The sequence below is a fragment of the Haliaeetus leucocephalus genome, unplaced genomic scaffold (genome assembly GCF_000737465.1).
Source record: "Haliaeetus leucocephalus isolate CR32 unplaced genomic scaffold, Haliaeetus_leucocephalus-4.0 Scaffold151, whole genome shotgun sequence".
Classification (NCBI taxonomy): domain Eukaryota; kingdom Metazoa; phylum Chordata; class Aves; order Accipitriformes; family Accipitridae; genus Haliaeetus; species Haliaeetus leucocephalus.
The window spans coordinates 2684663-2710272 of NW_010972587.1; the positions used below are offsets into that span (position 1 = coordinate 2684663).

Below are 25610 nucleotides of genomic sequence, written 5' to 3' on the forward strand. Positions count from 1 at the left end.
ACCCAGTCAGTTAGAAATGCAAAATAGCTTATGGAATTGAAAAGGGGATCAGAGAAGAAAAGACTTATCCATTTTCTACAAAAACATTATATAGGGTAAGAACAGTGGGAAAGATTTTTTGATATCTCCAACTCCTTTTGAGCAGCTGGTGTATAATGTGATTCTTTCAGTCAGTTGTTTCAGTTGTGGTTTTTCTCTGGGAATTACTTCTTCACCTGAATTTAGTGAACTAGAGTAGGGAAAATATCCTTCTGCATAAACGCCTTAGGTTTGTCCGTGATGGTGTTTCTGTAGGTAGCCGTGTATATGAAGCAACTTGAGGTGCTAGTGACATCACAGAGTGTAAGGGTTTGGGCATCCCCTCGGACCTTATGACATCTTTATAGAGCCACTGCTCTGACCTCGCCTATGTAGTATTTTCTGCTGCAAACGAAAAAATGTTCCCATGTAACTTGCACTGCATTGGCTCTACAACTGCTTCAGCTTTATCTCACCTTATCTAAGGACAAAAGAGCTCCTTGATGTTGCTGCTGATATGGGTTATTATCTTCTCTCAAATTTCTTCTTGATAGCTCCTTAAATTTTAGAAAAGCTACCTATCCTAGTACTGTAATTTTGATAGCCGCCTGTATTTTACACGTGCAGTCTTTAATTCAAAATGAGTAGACTTCATTACTAAGTACTGTTGTCTAGCTGTTGTTTAAAAACAAACCCCAAACATCTTGATGCTCTTTAGGCTAGCCTCCTAACACAGAGGCTGTAGTTATTTGTAATAATTATAATGAGTAAAAAGATCAACCTGAAGAAAGAAAATATGTTCTACCTTTACCTTGCACATAATGAAGTCTTTGAGTAAAAAATGTAAGGGAATTTAAAATACCTGTTTTTATTGTAGATGGAAGTGAAAATGTGACAGGACTGGACCTCTCAGATTTTCCAGCACTAGCAGACAGAAACAGAAGGGAAGGAAGTGGCAATCCAACTCCATTAATAAACCCTTTAGCTGGAAGGGCACCCTATGGTAAGACTATACTTTTGAAAGCTCTTTCAATGAAATCAGTGTTTGCTTGATTCACCTTTTGCTGTTCATAAGACAATAGGTAGTCTTTTAAAAAATGCCAGACACTTGAGCTCCTAAGTCTCATTTTTTTAAAATAAATATTCAGTATCTCTGTGATTGGAGATTACCCTCAGGCTTTTGTAACTATTGGAACTCATCTGCTTTAGTTGCACTGTCAATAGAGGTTGTTGGGGCTTTCAGTCTGTATAGTATGATTACTCGGAAGCTGCTCACTCATTTCTTAGGCAATAGGTTGTTTTCTAACTGTACATATGCAAGAACTGTCAATGTCCAAGTAGTAAATTTTAGAAATAATATTTGATTACTAGAGGTGTTGTTGTGTAAAAAGTCAGCAGCTGTAAACATACTGTATATTTTCTCTGTGTAGTGGTAGTACTTGCTGTAGTACCGTTCACTGTCTTTTATGATGAACATCAGATTTCAAAAAATAGCCTGTAAGCATCAACTATTATCAGTCAGATTCCAAGTCTGTGTCTTATATAATTCTTGCTGAACAGCTTAAAAAATAATAAAAGGGAAAACTTTAAGGTGGATACAAATCTTATTATTTGGGTCTGGAAAAAATTAAAGTAAGCTTAGCATGAGGCACAATTCTTTTTTATTACTTTAGTAGATTTTGTCATGCATGTTGCATCAGCTACTCTGAAAAGTTGCTTTTATAACCTAAAGTTATTTTTGTGACACTTGTCAAATTTCCAACCAAAAATAACCCAGAGTTTTCTAACTATAAAAACCTAGTGTTTTCCAAAGATATCTCCAACTTTAATTGGAGAGAAATAATAGATACCACATTATCAGGAGAAAGTAGCCTCGTGGGTTGGGTGTAACCAGGGCCCTCTGCTTAAGATAGCTGTGAGAAAGAGCTACACGAGTTAAACTGAAGTGCTCCTAAACACAGGGAAAAGTCACTTCCCCAAATAAAGGCACCGAAAAGCCACACTGAGAGTGGAGAGATAATACAGCTTGTGGTTTACATGAGACGCTCGCTGTCTGTCTCAAAGAGAAGCCATTACGTGGAAAATTGATAGAAGGTAGGAAGGAGATCCACGCAGATGTACTTCCAGCATGGAGCTGGAGTTCAGCATTCAGCAGCACTGCTGCATAAAAAAACCTCTCATTGCTCCTGCGCTTACACCATTTCCCTGTTTTGGTGCTAGCATCGGTGTTTGCATGACTGTGTGGTGAACCAGGAAAGAAATTTCTCTGTCTGAAGAGTCATCTTGAGCAGCTGCTTAATGCAGGGGATGGGTGTGCTGGTAGAAATAATCAAGAAATGGGGATATGAGATGCACTGTACACTGTCTCCAGCAACAATAGGTGGAGAGCACTTTTCGTTGTGGTCAAGAATAAGAAGGTTTGAAACTGAGCAGAGACATACTTTCTTCATGCTTAGCTTATTCAGGAAAATTAGACTTCAGATAACTTTTAGATAGAATGAGAATATGCAACAGTTAATTCATTATCAATTTTATTCATCCAGTGGAAGGAATTGTAATAACCCTGGATGAAAAGGGTGAACAGCAGAAACAAGATCAACTCAGTGCGGTTTTTTCTTAAAGAAAGGACCTTTGATCTCCAACTTCAGAATACTAGAGAAAGTCATAGTCATCTACTGAACCATTTTAGATCCTATACATCTATTAAGAATCTTTATTAAAAATAGGCCCTAGACTTCCTTCTGTCTTCTCTTTCTCTAGTGCAGTGTTGTTTGCAACCAAATCACTGTATTACTTCTCCATCTCTCAGCAAAGAATATTTGCCCTTGGGTGCGTGGTGTGGGGGCTTTTCTTTGGTTGATTTTGTTTGTTTGTTTGCTTTTGTTTTGGGGTTTGTTTTTTTTAACTGGCATTAAAAAAAAAAAGAATGTTGCTTTTCAGTAGTCGGAATCCATGTTCCAATGTGACTGGCCTACTTTTTTTAAATTAGGGTCAGAGCACTGAGAGTTGCAGGCTAAATGCTTTCAGTTTTCATACTGAAAGTAGGAGTCGGTCTTATGTCACAGGCAAGTATTTCATTGGTGATATGTTCTGTTGCAAGTTAGCTGAGCACCTTTTAAGAATACTTGCTTCTAAAGAGATTATGCTAAGAAATTCTTCATGCAATTAGGGAATGGAGGAAGAATGTATTATAATCTTAAAAGCAGTACATCCTTCCTTCATCAGTGGATTTCCTTAAATACCGCTTTAATAATGCCTGTGAAGATTATTTGATCATTTAGATGTGCAAAACAGGTGCTGTTCCTGGTAAAAGTACTGGGCTTCATTCTTAAAGCAGTGGATGTGTCTATGAATTTAACCCGGAGTGTTTCTCAGCTCACACTTAAATAAGAGGCTTTAGTCTAATATGTGTGGATGTTTTACATGAATATGCTTTGTTTTGGTTTACCTGGTTTTTTTGAAAGTAATTTCTGCTGTACAGCTTGCACATAGTGAAAATGGACAGTAAGCAAGATCAACAGCAGAAAATTCTTTACTTAGCAGTCATTTAATGTTATTCCTGCTTTCATTTTGATGATAGTTGGAATGGTAACAAAACCAGCAAGTGAGCAGTCCCAGGACTTTTCAATACACAATGAAGATTTTCCAGCATTACCAGGCTCCAGCTACAAAGACCCAACATCGAGTAATGATGACAATAAATCTGTAAGTAAACCTTAAATCTTCTTTTATTTTGAGTGTTTGTGCTTCTTCTGATGATTATATTTTAAAATGGGCAGTGACTATATTTGTAATATAAGATTTTCAAATTTGCCCCTCTAAATTAATGAGAAATTTTGCATAATCAGCATTTCATATGTTACTACGTAAATTGAATTTCTCAGAAAGATTTTGGTCCCAACAGTCACTGCGACCTTGCTTTCTTAATTTCATATGACTTCTGTGTATCCTTTTGTATTTGGGGGAGGGGCCAGGGAGGAACTTGCAAGAACATCTCAAAATTTATTTTTGAGAGTTGATATGTATTTTTCAAGTTTTGCAATTTGTAATTTCTTTTTCTACCAATTCCAGCTTATTTTTTGCTGTTGGTGCCTCTCATCAGTAGTAGTAATTTACACATTATAACAGCTTTCTTGAAAGCTGTCAAATCCTTTAAAAGTTAGGTGGTACAGTATCACTTCAAGGTAAAATTCTTGATGGGGAAATGAAATCACAAGGAAGAAGCTCTTTTAATAAAGACCTTTGCATACATGGGTATATTGTAGACTAGTGGGATATGCTGTATCTTACGTATTGTTGTAATTACCATGCATTAGATATATAGCTTAAATCATAAGATGATGGGGGTTTTTTCATTGTTTACTCTGAAAGATTTGTAATAAAAATGGGGTTTTATTACAAATGAAGGGTGAATAAAATTTGGATGGCAGAGAAAAGTTTCCTACAGTATTTGACAAAATGTTCTATTTTCTGTTTGGTTTACTACTTAAAATTGGAAAAAAAATATGTTAATTGAGGTGGCATAAATACTGATGAGGAAGTAGTAGATGTGACTACAATCTCGTGTGAAAACTGAAAAATGCAACTGTTCAAAAAAGGGACGGGGGGAAGCCTAGCACCCAAATGTTGTGGCCAAGTTTATTGTGTGGAAAATGTTCTGATACAGTTAGCATTGAATACAGTAAGGAAGGAGGGAGTAAATGTAATTACATTGTGTTACTGCAGACTTGTTTTAAAGAATAACAAAGAGTAAGAAATAGTAGTTGTGGAAGATATCTTTTGTCAGTATATGGGCTCGTGGAGCGCAACCACAGTTTTCTTGCCAGACATAGTGTTTACATCTCTTTCCTGATAGTTGCAAATGTGCCAGCTGTATGTTGCTTGCACCTGAAATTGGTTTGAGTTATTGTTATCTGTTGCTATGTCATGGAGTGTTATGTGAGAGCAAGACTGTATGGAAAAAATATATGATGTGATGAGTCCAAAATATCCTCTAGTTACAGGCACTTAGGATATACATTGTGTATTGAAAGTCAGGTGTAAAATATTTTCTTATCCTTTTAGAATGCAAGCTGTTAGCTCATTAATAGCTCTTTATTGTATGACAGGTATGCTTTAGGAAGTGGTAAATATTACATAAGGTTAGTCAGTAGAACTCGAGAGCTTCAGCTGGGTTCCATTTTAATGCCTAATTTATTAGAGTGAGTTGACATACTGGTTTAGAGCGCTTGACTGAAAGGTATGGTCAAGAAGTTTTTCCATTGTGGTTTGTTTCCATCATACCAACTCTGCAAATTATTTTTTATAGAATTTGAGTACATCAGGCAAAACATCATCCAGCACAGATGGGCCCAAGTTTCCTGGAGATAAAAGTTCAACTACGCAAAACAACAACCAGCAGAAAAAAGGGATCCAGGTGTTACCTGATGGTATGTGTCATTCCACTTTTTCTTCTTTAAAAGTTTTGACAGTCATTTAGGTCACCTTGTTGATTCTTCCACTTCTTGAAAGGAGAAAATTAATTTGTTCTTCTTGCCCAGGTCGGGTTACCAACATTCCTCAAGGGATGGTGACGGACCAGTTTGGAATGATTGGCTTGTTAACATTCATCAGGGCAGCAGAGACAGATCCAGGAATGGTACATCTTGCATTAGGAAGTGATTTAACAACACTAGGTCTCAATCTCAACTCGCCTGAGTAAGTTTCTGGTTTTTAGTACTATCTTCGGTTTCGGTTTTGTTATGCTGTCATTTATAATAAGCTTATTTAGCTCACACGACTAACAAACCCACAAGATATTTTGCCAAATAAAATTTGAAAATGTAATGACAGTAAAACAAAATTTTCATAAACAAGTGAATTGTGCTTCAAGGCATACTGAGATCTTGCTATGCAAACTTTCAATAAAAGTAGTGGCTTTGCTTATTCTCCCAACTTCTTTAGGACTTCCTTCAAGGAATTGACACTGTATTGCTAATAAATTTCATGTATATGTTATTTTTCAAATAATAATATTCCTTGAGGATATCTACGCTTAACTCTCAGCAATTTAGGGGGTAAATTTGATTTATATTAGTGTAATGATGAACAGAGCATCTGCAGTGCTACCCAGCACCAAAGATTAATTTAAATGAAAATGCAGTTTTATAGTTAACTTCTAGTCATTCAGTTCACCTAAGTTCAGTCATCTAGGCTTCCTGTAGACACAGTGGGGAGAAAAGCAGTTAGCGGCTGCACTAATGGTGAGGTAAGTGCTTAAGATAGGTGAGATGAATCACCAGCCCAGAGTGCCTCTCTTTCTCTACTAGTTACAGAAGGAACCTAGATCAGTTTGGACAAAAGCAGTATCTTCTAGGTGACTGTAATTGTGAGAGAAATTTGATTTCTGGTACTCTGTCTTTCAGCTGAGAATCTCCCATCATTTTGTTTCAGCAGAGATTTATGTAGTGTTAGCCCTGTTGATAGCGTAGTATATGTATTTTAAGGTTTGCACATAATAGATTAACAAAACAAAGACCAAACAGCATACACGCGCACAGTTTCCACGTTTCACAAATTTATATGCAGCTGCATATAATCAGGGAAGTTTGATGAATGTGGGTATCAAGGTGCGAGGGAAAGCATAAGAAAAGTGGCTCCTGATTTTTCTGTCTTGAAATAATTGGCATGAATTTACACATCTCTTTCTAGAGATGTAACTCTTTAGAAATTACCACTTCCAGAAATTTGTTCTATAGAGCTTGCATCAAAAGTTAGTCAAATTGTTATGCCATTGGCACTTCTAAAAATATTTCAAAACGATCATCCAAAGTCAATTGTCTGTAGATATTTGCAGCGTGTGTTACGTTAATGTAATATCTTCTTCATGTGTAGTGTTAGTCTCACAGCTCACTTCTCTCTTGAATCCAGTAGCTTCTCCACTCCCATCCCCACACAAACAGTGCGTGTTTGTACATGAACACTACATATACCTGGCATGCTGCCGCTTTTCCTTAGCAGCTATGCTGTAAATAGCTGGATTTTAAACATTTTTAATATTTAATTACTGTATATAGGGTATTTAGGGTCTTGGATGGAGGGAATAGGGTTAATATGTAATCCAAACAGTTCTGTATCATGAACTTTATCTGCATCATGAAATTTATACTGAGCCTGTGCAGTCCTCAGTGTCTGGCCTGCCATCTTGCCTTATGTTAAACGTCCTTTGCTTGCTTTATGAATTGTTGTTTCAAAAACTAAAAGCATTTCACTTGTGGAAAGCTGAAATCTTCTTCCTTGTGAGGTACTTCTGATGGTATAAATATCTGTCTGACTTAAATACTTAGCACAATAAAATGTGCTTTTGGAAACAAAATTTTAGAATTCTGTGTATATCTCTAATGGTTTGAATTAACCCTTCTAACTCCTGGTTTTATATAGATTTTCTGTGCAGGTAGGTTAAGATTTGTTGAAAGAATAATTATGTATTGCCTGTACAGTCCTGTATTTCTTTAAGAAGTATGCTTTTAATTCCTTAGGATAGCTTAAAATTCTACATAAACAAAAATGAGAAAAATGGCATTACTTCATGTAGTTCTTTAGAGGTTATGTAGTTGTTTGTTCATGTTCTGAAGCTTTCTGAAATATTCATCATCAAATAGACTGTAGGCTGTCCCATACCTCCTTGAAAAATGTTAAATTAGTAGAGTTTTATTTGTATCATAGAGGGAACACTGTGCACAAACTTCAGTTTTTCTTGCATACAGGGGTGCGGTCTGAGTCTGTAAAATCCTGGATTCTTTGCCCTAGGAAACCAAATTCTGGGGCACGCATGGTGCTCCTCTTCTTGGGGCAATGCCTATCCGTGCTTTCAGTAGAAGGAATGGTTGCATTGTTTTCAACTTCTGCAGCTTTTGCCACTGAAATCTTCCTTCAGGCTCTAAAGCATGTTTTTGCTAACAGTAAGCTTAGTTAGCCTGGAGTAAGATTGACACCACTTGATCAGTGTAGTTTTTGGCCCATATAGTTCAGCTGGGAGTTGGTTGTGTTCAGGTAATTTGGTAGGTTTCTGATTTTTTTTTTAAATAGTAATTATTTGGCCTTTGAGAAGAAGGAAGCAAGGGTTTGATAGGGTGTACCATACTCAAGTTTCATTTACAGAACTTGCCATAATAGTGTGCTATCATGGATAATTAAAAGCAGGCTGTAGCTACCTGGCAGAAGTACATTTCACTCAGTCCTTTTTTTCACTTCTTTACCTGTTAATTAGAAAACTTATTCCTCAGTACATCAGTCACTGTAGTAGAGTTGGAAGGTTCATAATTTTCTCTTTATTAAACTAATGGCTCCATTTCTTTAATATATGTTAGCAAAATCTATATGAAAGAAAAATACTAAATCATAATAAACTTACGTTCATGTTGTGCTGGGATTCAATTTATTTGTCGTCACCAAAATTTAGAAGAGTAAAATCTTTACTGGTTAGTTTAAAAAAAAAAGAAAAAAAATCTGCCAGTATAAGCTTCTCATCCCCTGTTAAATCATAGGCTAATAAATCAGAACCCACCAGGCTTGTGGCAGCTGTTCCTACGCAAAGTGAACCATCTAAAATTGGATCCCTGAAAAGGATTGGGATCCCTGAAAAGGGGTGGGATCCCTGGCACTTCTAAGTTGAAGGAATGATAGACTCAAAAGTAAATCTTGACCTTGATTTCCATGGCAGTTTTTAAATGCATTCTTACTCCCCACAGTAAAAACAAAATGAATAAGTGTATCTGTTTTAGGAAAGTGAGATGGATATTTCCTTTTTCCCTTCCTTCTCACTCCAGCTAGTGATTTTGGTTGTATGGTTTTCAGGTTTGCGAGGTTGGTTATGGGAGGTTTTTTAGTTGGTTGGTTTGGGTTTTTTTTTTAATTTTGATAAATCTCTGCTTTTCTCTTTCTTCAGAAATCTTTATCCCAAATTTGCATCACCCTGGGCATCATCACCTTGTCGACCTCAAGACATAGGTAAGAGAGAAATAACTATTTAATTCAATATTAATATTTGCAAATTATATTCATTTACATGTCTTAATAGTTGCATCAATTCCGATTCTTTTTTAGACTTCCATGTTCCATCTGAATACTTAACTAACATTCACATTAGGGATAAGGTGAGTACGTGTGTGTGTGTGCATATGTTTTGTTAATTTATTACCAGTAATTGTCCAAGTTTTCTTTCAGATAGGTAATATTCAAAATCAGTGCATTTTATGGATGTCCTCAATCTTTTTAGGAACAGTGGTGCATTAACCAGCTAATTCCACACATCATGCACCCATTCCACCTTAGAAAAAGAAAGGGAAGACAAAACTGAGAATGGGCACAGTTAGCAGAAGAGCACATTATCTTTTTAAGAGTTTGCCCTTCATGCAAAGCAGAAGTTTCTTATAGTCCATATACTGTAATCAAATGCTATATTAAATTGAGATATTTCTTCTTGAGATAAGCTCAGAATTGTGGTTCAAGATATTCTCACATTTATCTGTTGCATTCCATATCTGCATGAATAGGGATTTTTTGTTAGTTATATTTTTTTTCAACTATTGTAGTTCTGTAAGACGGGATCATTGAGAAATATTGTAAGACATTTTAGTAATGTTACTTAATAGAGTATGAAGTGAGCAAATACATGTGTATGTTTGGTTGTTTTTTTGGTTTTGTTTTTTTAAAGTAAGTAGAAGATACACACAGGTATAGGGAAAAAATTCTGTCTTGCTGATTCATTACTTCTGTTTATTTTTCTGTTGAATTCTTTAAGTTAGGTTAACTATGATGAAAAATTGTTTTAATAATTATTACTTGTTATATTAGAGTATCATTTGCAAACACACTTAGGATGGAAGCACGTTCTGGATGTATCCTTGTGTTATTTAAGTGGGATAGTATGTCTTAAAATATTTATCTATTGTGATTTTTCATCCTCATTTTCTTCAATCTTTTGCAGCTGGCTGCAATAAAACTTGGCCGATATGGAGAAGATCTCCTGTTTTATCTCTATTACATGAATGGAGGAGATGTATTACAGCTATTAGCAGCAGTAGAGCTGTACGTTCAAACTATTTTGTCAGTCTTATATGATTTAATCTATTGCAGTAATGAAGTAGTAGATGTTAAAAAACCAACCAACCAAACAAAAAACCCCAGCAAGTTAGACACTGAAAACAGAAGCTTAGTCAATCTAAAGCTGGAAACCTTTTTTTAAATACCTCCTCCAACCTTTGGTTCCATTTTGTACTTTTTTTTCATTCATACAGTGGAAATCAAAAGACTGTCTCATGAATTTTGCATTATTATGAAGCACTGTGAAGAAGTGGCAGGTGCCAGTTGTTATTAAACGTCTAACTTATCTATCTTCAACAAAATGAAAAACAGTAAATAATCATAAAAAGAGTTTGTTGTTTGAACCTACCAGACTTCTTAAAGTTCCAAATGTGATTAGTTTGAAGTGTAATAATTGTATGGAAGAGGTATGAGATTGCAGGTGTAACAGTGTCTTAGACATCTTGTTTCGATCTTGAATGTATTGCACAGTTTTGATTGAAACCCTTAAACTTTTAGTTTTATGAAGTCAAATTCAGATAACTAACACTAAAAATTATTTTTCCTTCCTATTAAAACTGCAAGATTTAACCGGGATTGGAGATACCACAAAGAAGAACGAGTATGGATCACCAGGGCACCCGGCATGGAGCCAACAATGAAAACCAATACGTACGAGAGGGGAACATATTACTTCTTTGACTGTCTTAACTGGAGGAAAGTAGCTAAGGTATCTCTTTTCCCTTGTGCAGATTTCTTAAGTCTGTCAACCATGTATTTTTAGAAGGACAAAAGTAAAACCCAACATCCTCCCCAAAAAATCTCAAACTTTTTAACCTCCTATTGTTTTAAGTTCATTAGCTTAATTTCTGATGTGTGAGGGAATAAAGATTGCTTAAAACACTGGCTTCCTTGTGGAAAAGGAGGAGCTGTGTCTCTGTTTTCAGTTTTCTTTGGGAGGTACAAGGATGTAGAACTTTCGTTACGAGTTTTGTTAAAATCGAAAGCTTTTTTTCAAGTACAGAATTACAGAATGGAAAGCATTATTTGGCATTTTAGAAATTGTGCTTGTAAATATTTTATTATTTTGCTTTAGAAAATAAAATAGGGAGCTACCACATTTTACTTTGGAATTAAAAATGGGGGTTGGATGGGTGGGTGGAGTGCTTTGCTTTTTTTGTTTTTCAGATACTGTCTCTCCTTGAGCATATTGCAGGACTTCCATGGTCTGTTGTTTGAACATCAGAGTACTTTGAAACAAATCACTTTAGGGAGGAGGCATATTTTCATGATGCTTGTTTTCTGTATTCTAGGCCAAGAGGCAGTAAAAAAGTCAGAAAGCTATAGTCTTCTGCCTTCCCACTTCTCATAATCTATTTATTCCTTTCTGTCCATGAATACTGTCAGTAATGTTCACCCTTGACTTGTTAGCTGAAGAAATTTATAGAATTGTGCTTCATTTTTTCCACCCTCCCCCAAAGATAATTAATTTTCAGTATCTTCCAACTTTTAAGACTATCCAACTTCTAATTCCAGCTTCCAGCTTTTAAGACCATATCATACAACGTCTTTTGCTGACTGGATCATGATTTCTGTGATTTCTCTTCCCCACTAAAGCAAAGATTTTTTTAATGTAGATATGTGCCAAAACACTATTTGAGTAATCAGGAGTGCTAACGTTCACTAACCTGGCAAGAGGTGTGCTCTTTTGAAAATAGCCTGCCCTACAAGGTGATGCATTCAGCTTCAGCCAGAGCTGAAAAAAAGATATATTTGCAATATGCATACAACCATTACACCTGCCTAGAGTCTGTTTGAGTTAAATAGTTTGTCAAGAATCTCATTCCCCACTTAAGTTTGGTTATATGAGATTTTATGAATGTGGCATGATTTTTCCTTCGAGTTTTAACCGACATGTTGGATTCATCAGTGAAAAGAGCAAACATAAAACTTCCATGACGGACCTTCTGTAGATACAGTATCTCACTCCTGCTTTTCTCCAAAAAACACTTAACAGATCAGACCAGATTAATCTTGAAGCCTTGAACTCAACAGATGTGATTCCAGCATGTTGGAACTATGTTTTGTGGTTCCACAGGCTTAGGTATTTGGTTTAATCAGAAATCTTTTCACCTGGAGCATAACTTATGAATTGTTTGCTGAAAAGGCATTTTATTCCTGTGAGTCGCATCTATACGCTTGGAGATTATGAAATACTGCATTCGTCTGTTGCGTTTTTAAACAGCAGCTCTAAATTAAAGGAACTAAAGTTCAGTGTTGTCCCCTCTGTTAAGTGCATTACATTTCTTCCTAGCCAGTGTATTGAAGTTTGTCATCATCTAGAGATAACTAGATATAATGGTCTTTTTTCTTTCTTCCCCCCTCCCCCCAGTAAATTTGCTTAGTCTGTGCAAGCTGCCCTCAGAAATTAACATTTTAGTTGCCCCAAAGGATATAAGAGGCTCTTCATTCTGTATGCGTGACTCGTTGCCTCTGCTGCCTTTCTTGTGACCATAAGAAAACAAAGATTTTGTAACTGAAGGTTTTAATGGCAAGCCCTACTTGTATGGTTTTTCATAAGTGCAAGGTAATTCCAAAACTTTTAAGCAAAAGCATCACTCCTTTCAAAAGAAAACCCAAACAAAAGGAAAGTTTTAATTTCTACTTGAATTATTTATTTGCTGCTTGGTATACTTTCTTAGGTTTCCCAAGACGCTGTTTTAAAGCTATTTTATTATTATGTGAGATCATCACAGGGGAGGTAATTGCCTTTTGAAAGGATAGATTTCTTCTTTGGAGTCAACTGAATATGGTCCATTTATTTATGAGCAATAAGAGCCTCATGTCGGTTCATATATCAGTGGAATTCAGTTTTTACCCTACGTGGAAACACAACACTTCTTTTACTAGGAGGAAGCGGTGCCAATTGTACAAGGATAGTAACCTCTTTAGTGTCTCTTCTTTTTCTACCCGTAGTAAATGTATGAAGCTGCTACTTGATGCTTAAGCATTACTTTTGAAGACAGTTTTCTCTATTTGGAGTCCTGAGTGCTGTCCTGAAATGCAGCATCCAGTGCGTGAGTTAATTAGCGCGCTACATCCTTCCTCTTCTAAAGAGTAGAGCTGGCTTCATCTATTAGGCATTCCTGGAGATACTGCGGTGAAAGAGAGATATGAATCACTACTGTTCTCAGAATGGTTTTGCCCAAGATCTGCAAAGATTCTCTTCTCTTTACTTTGCATACTGAAAATAATTCCCCCAACATTAGGAAGCAATTGATAGCTAGTAAGGAGAGGGATAGCATTTTCTAAAGTTTTGCACCTGCAGCAGTAAGTTAACAAGGAACATGATTTTTTTATTTTCCCCAGTGTCCATAGGAAGAGATGTAATATCTTTTCTTTAGGCTTGTGTATTTCTTGATGTAAAAATTGGAACTGGAATATTATTTTGATATTTTTATGTAATTTAGTTTGGTGCAAATTACAGCAGGCAAGTTGAGGCAAGGAAGCTAGAGAAGGATTTGGGGAAAAATTGCCATTTTGTTACATGGAAAAGGAATCACTTGCTAGAAATAATTCTGTGACATTTCTATTTATGATAAATAAATAAGAAGTTACACGTGTGTCAGGTGTGATCTTGGCATTGTGTGGTAATGTTGTTACCTCTGGTACTAATTTCTGGAGGTGACATTTCCTTGGAGGAAGACTAACATAGACTTACCATAACAAGAATGGCAGTATTTGATAACTCCATGTTGCTTTGGATGCAAAGAAAAGTATGGCCAAGTAATTTTTTGTAACAAATGCAGAAGTATTAATTAATGTTTCAGGAAATTAAAAATATAAGCAGCTGGGAAAAAAAAACAAGCATTCTGATAAATTACAGTCTCTTGCTATAACTGCTACATTAGCAGTGAATGCTGGGAATATCAGTTCCTTAGAAGGCCGCAATAGTAATTGCTGCTTTAACAGTTTCATTGGTCCTTTTTCGAAGCAGTCAAACAAGAATTATTTCTGGTAAATTACTGTCTCTTATATGTGCAAATTCAGTTGTTTTTCAAGGTGCTTTATAATTTGTCTGTTGTTCTAGTGTATATGCTCAAATATAGGGCAGCACATATTTTAATGCATTGTGCTTTGCAGACATGGTGCATTATGTATTATGAGTTTCTGTGTATATTATACCTATTTTAAATTATACTGCATTATGATAGATACAGTAAAATGTAACTGTTTACTTTGGATAATATTACTAAATCTTAAGACTAAGTCTGTAAAAACATAAACCAGATGTGTTTTAACAGATTTTTTGATAGTGTCCTAAACTGGTTTTAACAAAGCCCAGTAAAGTAGACTGAATAACTTCTTTCAAGAAAACATCAAATAAATATATTTATCTTTTTTACTAAGCTGTAGGCTCTATTTTTATATTCCTAATAGATAAGAGACCAAAGAAGGAAATGCAGCAAAACAGTTGAGTAATGAGAGAATTCCTAAATTGTTAGGAGATAAAATCGAATTAATTCTATGTTGTTATGTGGTAGTAAACAGTGAAAAAATATTAATTACAATAAACTTCAAATTCACCTTAAATGCAGAACAAAATGCAGGAAAACGCTGATTACAGATATGTCTGTGTACATGGGTTTTCATCCTAGGGCATATGAAAAGTACAGTATGATTAAAGCCACTTTGACTTTTCACTGAGGATTAGGCTATATAGTTTGCTGCTTTTGAGGAGACATGAGAGAGGAAGGGAGGTGGATATGACACTAAAAATGCTTTCTACAGTTGCACATTTGCTGAAATACTGATTTAAATTGTCCAAAGTGAAGTGTCTGGAATTTCTCCTTTGAAAAGTAATCCTGTTTAAGGAAAAAGATTATAAAAACCTTTTACTTTGGGTTTTGTTTTGTTTTGTTTTGTTTTTTTAGTTAGAAAACATGGAATTCTCTATGGGAGAGCAGGTTAAATTTCCAAGTGTTTATTTGCTTGTAAGGGTTGCTGCCTATATTAAATTACTCCCTATCCTTTTAAGATCAATATTAATTGAAATACTTTTATAATTGCTACAAAGTTGAATTTGTTCTTCTAATACAGATGTGCCATAGCATTTTAATTCAGCCCCTAATTTAAATTTGGGTCTTTGCATCCATCTTTAAGCCAGTATAAATGCTGCCTTTTTTGGTCCCATTTGGAATTTTTGAACTAGCCATGGGATTTCTACCATCTCCTTTGGTGGACTTAGACAGTCCAGAATGTTTTGTCCTCAGGACACTTCCTATTCTGCTAACTTTTTGTTTTGTTTTACTCTATTAATGCTATGGATCACCTTAAGCGATTCTCTTCTATCTTTAGTTTTCTTACCTATTATTGTTTGTACATGTGCAGGCTGATGTAACTTTACCTTCAAAACAAGTTTTCAGGATGACATGAGAAGTGATTGATTTCTTTGCATAGAACAATTTATTTAGTGTTGCACATGTGCTGTAAGTTTCCACACACATTTAGTATTCATTATTCTTGGTTAATAAAAGGTATTTAATTTTTAAGAATTACTTCCATGTGGAAAATGAAACAATTTAACAGATGTTTGTCAATGGATAAATGGCATTTTTCTACATTTTATTTGTATCTGTTTATATTAAAAAATATCAGTGCTACTGTTCACATTCTAAACCACAGTGGCCCCTGGAATCAAAAGCAAAAACATAAAGTATACCTGTAATACAAGTCTTTTTCTATATGTAATAAATAATTGCCTTTTAGTTTTCAAAAATATTTGGTCAATGAGTTCTTTTTTTTTTGTATTGTCAGACATAACCTTAGGTGTTCTTTGCTGGATATTGGACTTGAGCATTGCTGACACTGGGATGCAAATCAAAAAGGCTGTTTTAAGCCTGTTTCTTTTAAAAAGCGATGACAGTTTGAAGTATGAACTCATACTTCTAAAGAAAATTTGGTAGGGAATCGCATGCCTTCTTCTAAACGAGGGACTTCCAAATTGTGGCACACAAAGGACTGCTCAAGCTACTGAGCGTTTCCTTCAGACACTGCCAATACAGGCACACAACTGCCTTAAGTTTGGAAGGTCCTTTTTAGGCTACTGATACTGTCTTGCTGGTTTAAGTAGCCATTTTCCATGCGTAATTTTGAAGGCATTTCAGAGCGTGTGGAGGTTCAGGTAACTGATTGAAGCTGACCATGGACTGACAGTAATCTGCAGATTCTTACATGATTATGTGCAAATTTGAAGCCATGAATAGGAGAGAAGTTTGAGTGGTATTTTTTCTATTATGAAATTACTTCAGAATTACTGAAGATCCACCCAACCTAAACCAGCCTTTGACACCAAAATACCTACGTAGCTTTGTACACCTTGATCTTGCTTCTGACAAAAGGTGGGAGCAGGCATCTCTTCCCTATCAGCACGCGTGTATGTATCTGCACAAAAAGAGAGCATACACCAACTGGCATGCAGTGTTAATTAGGAATGCCAAAAGCAATTGACTTGTGTGTGTGTGTGTGTGTATATATATATATAACCTAAAAAAGCCCAAGCAAAGAAAACAAACAAACCCACCACCAAAATAAAAAAACAACCAACCAACTAAAAAAGCCCTTGGCTGGAGTAGAGAGCGGGGAACCAGAAAAGAAGCAGATGTGCAGCACTTCAGTGCGGCTGGCTGTAACCTCACATAGGTTTTGCTAGGACTTTCCAGGTTTAGGGACGGTATTCCCTGGGGAATACAGACTTATTGAATGCTTAGCATTTTCCCCTACTTTGTTTCCTTACTGTGCTGAATGTTCTTTCTATGCTAGGTGGATCTTGTTTTGCCTTAAAGAAGAGAGATCTGAGAGTTGGATTTCCTAGATTTTATTTTTGGTTTTGCATTGACTTGGTCTTTCGTTTGGTTTGTCTACCTGTAAAAACTGATTATGTTGTATTATTTAATCACTTCAGGGAGTGTTCTAAAAGATCTATTCACTACTCATAGTGTTTTCATCTGTATGTAAAAATAGCAGGCTAAGTTTGCTCTGCAGATACAGAGGATGTTCTGCTGAGGTTCTCCACCGAGTTAGGCAAAATAAATTACTGTACATGTCCAAGGTAGCTGTTGTAGAATTACCAGGAAGTACTCTTAAAGAACAATTCTGACATCTCTGCTTACTATGTTTCTTAAATGAAGATAAAATGGGGATGAGACACAGATAACTGCTGAAAGGATCTGAAAAATATAGGATTTAAGTAAGTCCTTGTACATTTTTGCATGAGTGAAGAAACAAACACCACATGTCAAAATGCACTGATTAGGTTTGTGTGCACAAATGACGGTCACAGGGAAGGAAGCTGCTTTTTTCACTGTAATAATCACAATGCTTATAGACATCAAGGGTGCTTACAGTCTGGTTTGTAGTAGCTGCTGTAGTCAGAATAAGAATTTCTTCTGGATCAGTGAAATGTTTTACAATTATGCAAACCAGACACCCTTAAACAGAAGTCAGGTGATTGTGCTGGTGATTCAATAAAGCTGCTTATTTATGAACCAGTAGTGTGAGTGGCATCCGAGTACATGGGCAGAGGTTTTTATTTGGTGTGGTTGTCTATAAAACACTGAGAGAATTTCTCATGGAAGATATTGGCAAAGTGTGATAATAGGAGCGAGGAGCTCAGGATGTGCAGGAGGGTTGGGTGAGTCTGAAGCTTAAGTCTGAGGATGAAATGTGGTGGAATAGTTTGTTAAATTCTGGCTTAAGTAGATCTCAGTACTTTGTCTCTAACATCTTAGATAGTGTTCCTGAAGGAGAAACCTAGCTAGTTTAACTTACAGTTGGGTCTGGTAGTATGCCCTAAAATATCCCCAAACTTCAGGTCATCCAAAATACGTATGACTGACATGTTGAAAGACAGAAGCTTTCATTCATAATTCAGCCCATGCTGTGATTGTGTATTTGTGTTTTGTGTGTGTGCGTATATAAAACTGTTTTGAGATCATAACTAGGGTTCTGAGAGTAATGTAGCGTAAAAAAAAGTAGGAGAGCCTACGTGTTGCAGGTATAATGGCTTAGGATATTGACTTTTTTTCTGCTTAAAATATGGAAACCAAGATAGCGAAATTGTGTTGCTGCCTTAAGATAAGTTAGGACTTGATCTCTTCTATATTTGTGCTTTTCAAATATGGCTGGTAGAAAGACCAGGTCTCGACAGGTAAATGATATGTTGTTTTATTTGGTTTTGTCTTTTTTTTTTTTTTTTTTTTTAATTGTAGGAGTTCCATCTGGAATATGACAAATTAGAAGAAAGGCCTCATCTGCCATCAACCTTCAACTACAACCCTGCTCAGCAAGCCTTCTAAAGACTTCCCTTTTCTTGGGGTATGGCTGTCTCAGCACAATACTCAACATAACTGCAGAACTGATGTGGCTCAGGCATCCTGGTTTTAATTCCTTGAGGATCTGGCAATTGGCTCATGCGAAGGGTCACCATTTGAGGTCCTGCCTTACTAATTATGTGCTGCCCAACAACTAAATTTGTAATTGTTTTTCTTTAGTTTGAGCAGGGTCTGAATTTTTGTTTTTGTTCTATTTTTTGCCAGCAGACAAGCTTGGGTCTGTAAAGACAAGCGAGTACACTGACAAAAGTTTACCACTTAGTTTTCCAAAATGTAAAAACAAAAAAAAAAGAAAAAAGACAAAAAATGAGACAACAAAATTTGCATTGTTCATTGTAGCACTATTGGTAATAAAAAATGTTTGTGCATTTTTATGTGAAGATCCTTCTCGTATTTCATTTGGAAAGATGAGCAAGGTTTGCTTCCTTCATTTTACTTCCCCTTCTGTTTTTGAAAGGCAGTTTAAGCCAAGCTTAATGCAAGAATATTTGACTGTTTAGAAGAAAGATATTGCCACAGTCTCTGGTTAGTTTCCAGAGTTGTGTATTACTGAGCTTCATCTTTCCAGAATGAGCAAAACACTGTCCAGTCTTTGTTACGATTTTGTAATAAATGTGTACATTTTTTTTAAATTTTTGGACATCACATGAATAAAGGTATGTATGTACGAATGTGTATATATTATATATATGACATCTATTTTGGAAAATGTTTGCCCTGCTGTACCTCATTTTTAGGAGGTGTGCATGGATGCAATATATGAAAACGGGACATTCTGGAACTGCTGGTCAGGGGACTACTTTGTCGCCCTGTGCACTAAAGGGCCAGATTTTCAGCAGCCAAGGACATCCATACCCAAGTGAATGTGATGGGACTTAAAGAAGTGAACTGAGACAATTCACTCTGGCTGTTTGAACAGCAGCGTTTCATAGGAAGAGAAAAAAAAAAAAAGATCAATCTTGTATTTTCTGACCACATAAAGGCTTCTTCTCTTTGTAATAAAGTAGAAAAGCTCTCCTCACTGCAGTGTTGACTTTGATTTGAGATTGTGAAATTATTTCTTCAACAATGAAAAATGGAAAAAAAAAAAGTTGAAGTATTAAAAGTATCGAGCTGTACAGTGGTTAAGACACTTGAAGAGTCTTTTTGCTGCTGACAAGTAAATTTATAAGAGAGTTTTATATTCTTTTCCACAGCCAAAAAGTTTGGTTAACCTTGGTTTCAGATCCCCTCTCTGTAATCGCAAATAGCAAATCATTTTTAGGAAGGCGGGTGGGTAACATTTCGAATGACAGAAAGATGCTTCAAGAATTCATCACAGAAGGAACACTTGGAAGAACCTTGGTTTAGAACTGATCATAGCTTAGTTCCAGGTTGGCATTTTCCCACTTAAAACAGAAATACTTTTCATTTGATGATCACTACTACTTGCACTTCCAGATGCAAACAAACGTGAGTATACGCTGGTTCTGAAAATTACAGCTGTTCTCTAGGGTGGAAGAAGAAAAACCTGAACCGTTTGGATAGTTTTCTTCATCTTGATGTGACTGCCACTTTGCATTGAGTTGCCTCTGGTGATGGAAACCATTTCACAATACCTGAAATTACCAAAGCAAGAAAAGAGTGAAATGCACGTCAGTGAATTTTGGGGTTTTATTTTTAGGTTTCGACCTGTTTTTCTATGTAGTGCAAACCCAGCTTGTTGGTATGTATTGAATTATGCTTGGAAATTGGACCATTAATGGCATTGGTGTGGTTCTGTATCAGGTGTATAGCAATTTTAATTTCTACACTTTTTTTATATCTGTTTTAAGATGGTAGACATAAAAACATAAGCCTATTGATTATAATTATTTTATTATTAAAGCAAACTGCTTTCTCAACTTGAAAGAAGAGGATGGTTATAATCCAGATGATGGCTAACACAGCTGAAAAAGATGGTAGCTTTTTCTTTTTCTCAAATCAGAGCAGATACAAACATATATTTGACTATTCAAACATAGATTTTAAAAGAATTATTTTCAAAAGCATCTTTCTCACTCCACAATTAATGTTACATTTTTTTACTGTCAGAGGTCCACTGTGATCTTTGTGTTTGGTTTTTCTTAAGGATTCCTGAAATGGTGTTTACATCTTCAAATCAAATGTGATTATTTCTTATTCTATGGGCTTGGGTTTTTTAAATGTCATTTTTCATCTGCATAGCCAATCTCATGGAAATGAACAGCAGACATGATTAAAGGGAGCAAGATAAGTTACATTAAAAGTGGTATCTTGTACTACTAAATACCTATGGTACTTTAAAAACAATTAAGCTGAAGTTGGGGACCTAAGTTCTCCAAGAAGTTGCTTTGATGATACGATACAGTTGTATTCAACTGCATGATACTTCAAAAATGCAAGATGCTTGATTTCAGCAAACTTCTCACCTGTGAGCAGGGAACTGGTGCTTTGCTCCTTCCAAGGGGAAGAACAGTCTGGCTCTTGTTTGTCGATTAAATAAGCATATCTGGAGACTTTAAAATCTGTGGCTTAATTTCATGTTACACTCTAGGCTGAAGCAGGAGAAGCAGGTTTAAACAGAAAACAAGGTGTAAAATTGGACTCACTTCTTAGCTGATACCACGTTAATTAAAAAAATTGAAAAAAAAACATACTGCCTCTTTTTCTGAAAGGAAGAAAACCTCAGCCCTCATTTACATATTTACACACGTGGCAAACTGGCAACTAAATTGACCTGGAGATTTTTAACACCAACAATTAAGGTCTGAGGCTTATTTAATATGTTTTTACATTCCACTAACACTATGAATAAGGGGAGAGAGTAGAATGGAATTTTAATATATTTATTTGAGGTGTGTTTTTTCCCTCTGTAATTACAGTGTTGTACAACATCGTGCAAGGTAAGTTCTGAGTAGTAAACCCGGTGTTCTTGAAAACAAGGAGAAGTATTCCTATTTCTGGCCTGTTTGACACACTGTCATGTTTATTGCTCCTTATTGCATAGTGTTTATAAATCTTTATTGAGTAGTTAGCTCCAGTTTCTCTGGAAATGTACTATCCTGGATTTCCAGGGTTAAAATAGCTTTCACCCACTTGATTGTCCCTAGTATTGCAGAAAACACTTGCAGCCATTATTTTAACAGTTAAACCACCCTGCTCGTGGAAAATCAAGGGTACCAGGGAGTCATGGAGGAAGGAGGTAAGGACACTCCACCTGGGTGTTTAAAAACGAAAATAAAACCAAAATCCCACGTGCTTCTCTGCCTTAGTACCTGGTGCCGCAAATACTTAAGTGCATGAGAACCTTCGTGGGCTTGATTAATCTAATTGACGGCCCCAGTAATCCAGGGAAGCCTGCAGGTAGTCACGTTGGGTAAAACGGCTTTGCACATGCCTGTGACCTCCGACAACGCGTTGGCTGCGTGTGTGTCGGGATTCACGACTGACCACACCGCTCCGTCACGGACGTGACAGCTGTGTGGTATAAAGATGTATAATCCTATCGCTCTGCTGCGCGTCGTGCCTGAAATCCTCATTATCCCTAAGCCAGTATTTTTTGTACTTTCCTGTTTCCATTTTACAATTTCCATGAAAAAAATACATTGAGAAGGTACCCGAAGTAAGAACTTGTGTGTTGTAGTCAGATGCGAAATTGTTTGCAGAATGTTGTGGGGCTCTTTTTGGTGACCATAAAGAGACCAGAAACTCTCTTTGCCGTGACCTAAGCAGTGCTAGAAGGCGTAGAGGTCTTTGGGGCAGTCGGCTTGATCCCGCATGGCTCGCAGGTGGCCCTGGCTTATTGAAGAAGGGTGTTCAGTTTCAAAATGACATTGTTTTAAAGATATTTGTCACCTAAAAGGAACATAACCTTAATTTTTTTATTATTATTAATTCCCCGTAACTTCTGATTGAAAGTACTTCCGTGGCTGGTTGTTGACTGAAATGAAAAAGAAAATTTTATTGCTATCTGTCACACTCAAGAAGAGCTGCTGAATGCACAGTTGTCATCCCAAGCATGAGGTAGCTAGACAGTGCTTTTGATTTAAGATCCTAAATATAGCAATTGCTTCTGCTAAAGCAAAATTTCTGAGCGTGCTTAGTTTTCAAATACCATACCCTTTCATTGTGTTCCTCAAAATTTGCCGCTGCCTAAAAATGGGGCTAGTTGAATTCTGGTAAAGAATGCAGGTTGGGCTAAACTGTTAGTTTGGATTGCCAACTGGTGCTTTTATTTTCCTATAGTATGAGAATTAAAAGGTGTGGCTGTTTTCATTTCTCTCCTCTGATAAGTGTGCATGCTCTCATTTCCACAAATCTGAAAGCTAGTACGTTTAAAAGGCTTGAGGAAATGCAGCTGGCTGACTTAGTTTGAAATTGTGAGTTGAATTACTTCAGTAAGTTTACCTTTTAAAACCGCTTTACTGTTGGAGTTAAACTTTATTTTTTTGAAAGGAATGTTAAAGCACATCGAACAATAGTTTTGAGTATTACTGATCCAACCCACTTCAGTATTAGCAGTGCTAACCAAGCTCGCATGTTATTTCCCTGGACTTCAGTTTATCATTTGCATTTCATATTCCCTTGTCGGTATTAACGTGCCAATATGGGACGTGGGTATACGTCAGGATTTTCCTGCTGAAGCTGCCAAAATAATTTTCTGCCAAATCACTTCTTTGAACTCCCTCTGGTTTAACAAACAATCCAGTGAAGTGGCCCATTTTCACCATTGCACCATCCTGCATCACCTGTAAAACGCTCCTGATGAGGAGCAAAGGGAAGGCAGGCAGCCCAGAACATCGAAATCCTGCAGGAACCCTTCAGCCTCCTCTACAGCTCCTTTTTTTGGACAAAAGGGCTGGTTTGGTTGCTCCCCTGCCCCAGGTGGGTTTCTGCCAGCCGGCTACGCTCTCCCTCCCTTTGAAGGCCAATTTACTTTCTGGTGGCTCTCGCAGTATTGGCTTCAAAAAGGCGTTTTCTTACCGCGTATACGTACATTTGCTGTTCGAAAAGGGAGTTCGGTGCTGGCACTTTGGCAGAAGACGGCGCGAGGCAGCTCCACGATCGACATCACGAGGACCCCCGCTAGATTTCGGCAAGGAAACGGGGACGTGTGAGCCCATTCCCCCGAGGACCCCCACCACGGCCTCTCCAGCCTCGACGTACGCGACCGAGGAGGAGGCAGCCTCGCCGCGGGGCAAGGAAAGGCCCAAAAAAAGCAGGCAGCAACCTCTTTTCCTGTTGTTGAAAATTCCATTTACCTTCATAGGCTGGCTTTCTTGGCCCTGACACAGCCCATGGTGGTGGAACCAGCATCCCTGCCCTCAGCAGGTGACAGCAGAGCTAAAATCTTCACAATGGGCCCCTCCTACCTGGCTTTACTCTCTTAAAAATAGGGCATCGATGGTCATTTTTCACATCCGACCGATCCAAATAGACTTTGAGTCCTGAGTTATTGTGCAGAACTTCACAACCGCTGAGGTTACCTGGTGAATGTTAAACGGCGTTCCCTGATAAAATACAGCCTCAGCACCTCCTCCGACTACTGGTGATGTAGGGCTTGGATGCACGCGGGAGGACTAACTCTCAAGGTTACTGTGCCACCCCGTGAGCTGTTGCCTATAATTTTCAGCTGACAGCATTTATGTACAGGGGACAGCAAGGAATTGAGCCGAGTACTGAGGGCAGGGAGGCTCAACGCCAGCTGTTCAGAAGGTAAGACGAGAAGTCGGAGCCCGTCTGAACTGGGAAAGCAGGGCTGGAGCTTCCCTTCAGGTGGCAGACAACAAATCGACCTGATTAAAAATTCATTTTTTATAATACAAAAGCTCGACGCAGCCGTATTCACCATGAGAGACTGCTCTCACCGCAAGCGCTGGCAGCAAAGCCTGACTGATGGGAATGCATGAACAGAACCAAGGACTAACCAAGATGAGTTTGGTTTCTGGTACAGAAACCAATTGCAGGTTTAAGTAAAATAAAAATAAAAATAATCCCAGGCTTAGAGCTGGCATACTTTTTCTGAAACCCTTTGGTATTAGGAAAGGCTACTACAGAGCAGCTGGCTTGAGGGCAGCGTGGTAGCGTACTGGTGCAACCAAGGACGATATTTGCATCCATTTATATTCATGTCACAGCGTGGATTCTTAATAGCCTTCCTGCCAAACCTTGCTCAATAGTCCATTTGGAGAACCTATGGATCAACTTAATTTTTAAAAGTTTGATGTTGCACTCTGCAGTGGGAAAGTGATTGAAAAAGGTGGCCAGAGGAACGTGCTCATTCCCATATTTATTTTTCTGTTCTTTCTGCACCTTCTTGTCTGCTGTATCATCAGGTTCAGCTGCTGGCTCCAAAACTGTCATATTTTGTTCTCCCTAATTGCCTATTACAGAATAAAAATATAACTATTGTTTTATGGCACTCGAGCACCGAAGAGCTTGTTCTGTTGTGTTGCCACAGTGGGCAACGCTGGGCAATAACTAAATTTTATGTGCAAAATAAGTGTATTTTCTTGGAGCGACTGCTTTTCTGCAGACCTCCTTTGGAGAGGGCACTTTTTCAGGCAGCCTTTCAAAGGTCAATACCTTCCTGGTGAAGGCAATTCCAATGTAAAACATTTTGACAGCTCTCGTCTCGCTTACTTGTGAAAGAGGCTGGCTCTGCCCCCGCTGTGCAGATGTTGGATTTGGGGCTGGCCAGAGCAGAACACTTAACCCCTCACCCCCCAAAAGTCACGTTGAGACGGAATAACTCTCATTATTTCCCTTCTTGGTTAACGAGGTGAAACGAGCAGCTGCTCCCTCCCTCCCAGCTATTTAATTGCTTTTAATTTCGGGTCTGACTCTACGCGTGCACATAGAGCCCTCGCAGATTTTGGCACATGGGGGGGTACTGAGCGTGATTTTGGGGGTCACTATCCCATGTTGATTTAAGGGGGGGTGGGGTGCCCAACACCCGCTATTAATCCGGACTAGCCCTCCCCACAGCAAATCTCCCAGGCTAGATAATCCCCTTGCAAGCTGTCCCTTCCAACCCCCCCCTCCCCAGAGGGACCTGAATTAGGTCGCCCGAGTTGCCATTTGCATTTTTTTAAATTTTTTTTTTTTTTTTTTTTAATAGAGGGGGATGCTCCCTCC

General features: G+C 37.4%; 1 protein-coding gene across 4 annotated transcripts in view; it reads left to right on the top strand.

Moving 5' to 3' along the window:
* The window catches only part of CNOT2 (CCR4-NOT transcription complex, subunit 2), a 60048-nt gene extending 40553 nt beyond the window's left edge, over positions 1-19495 (top strand). For all 4 annotated transcript variants that reach the window (XM_010561772.1, XM_010561774.1, XM_010561775.1 and 1 more), the window contains exons 7-15: positions 896-1021; positions 3599-3723; positions 5327-5447; positions 5559-5715; positions 8945-9006; positions 9103-9152; positions 9986-10086; positions 10666-10810; positions 18351-19495. In XM_010561772.1, coding sequence (XP_010560074.1) covers positions 896-1021; positions 3599-3723; positions 5327-5447; positions 5559-5715; positions 8945-9006; positions 9103-9152; positions 9986-10086; positions 10666-10810; positions 18351-18437 — 974 coding nt within the window. In that variant the 3' untranslated portion in view covers positions 18438-19495. The remainder of the gene's footprint in view (positions 1-895; positions 1022-3598; positions 3724-5326; positions 5448-5558; positions 5716-8944; positions 9007-9102; positions 9153-9985; positions 10087-10665; positions 10811-18350) is intronic.
* The last annotated feature ends 6115 nt before the right edge of the window (positions 19496-25610 follow it).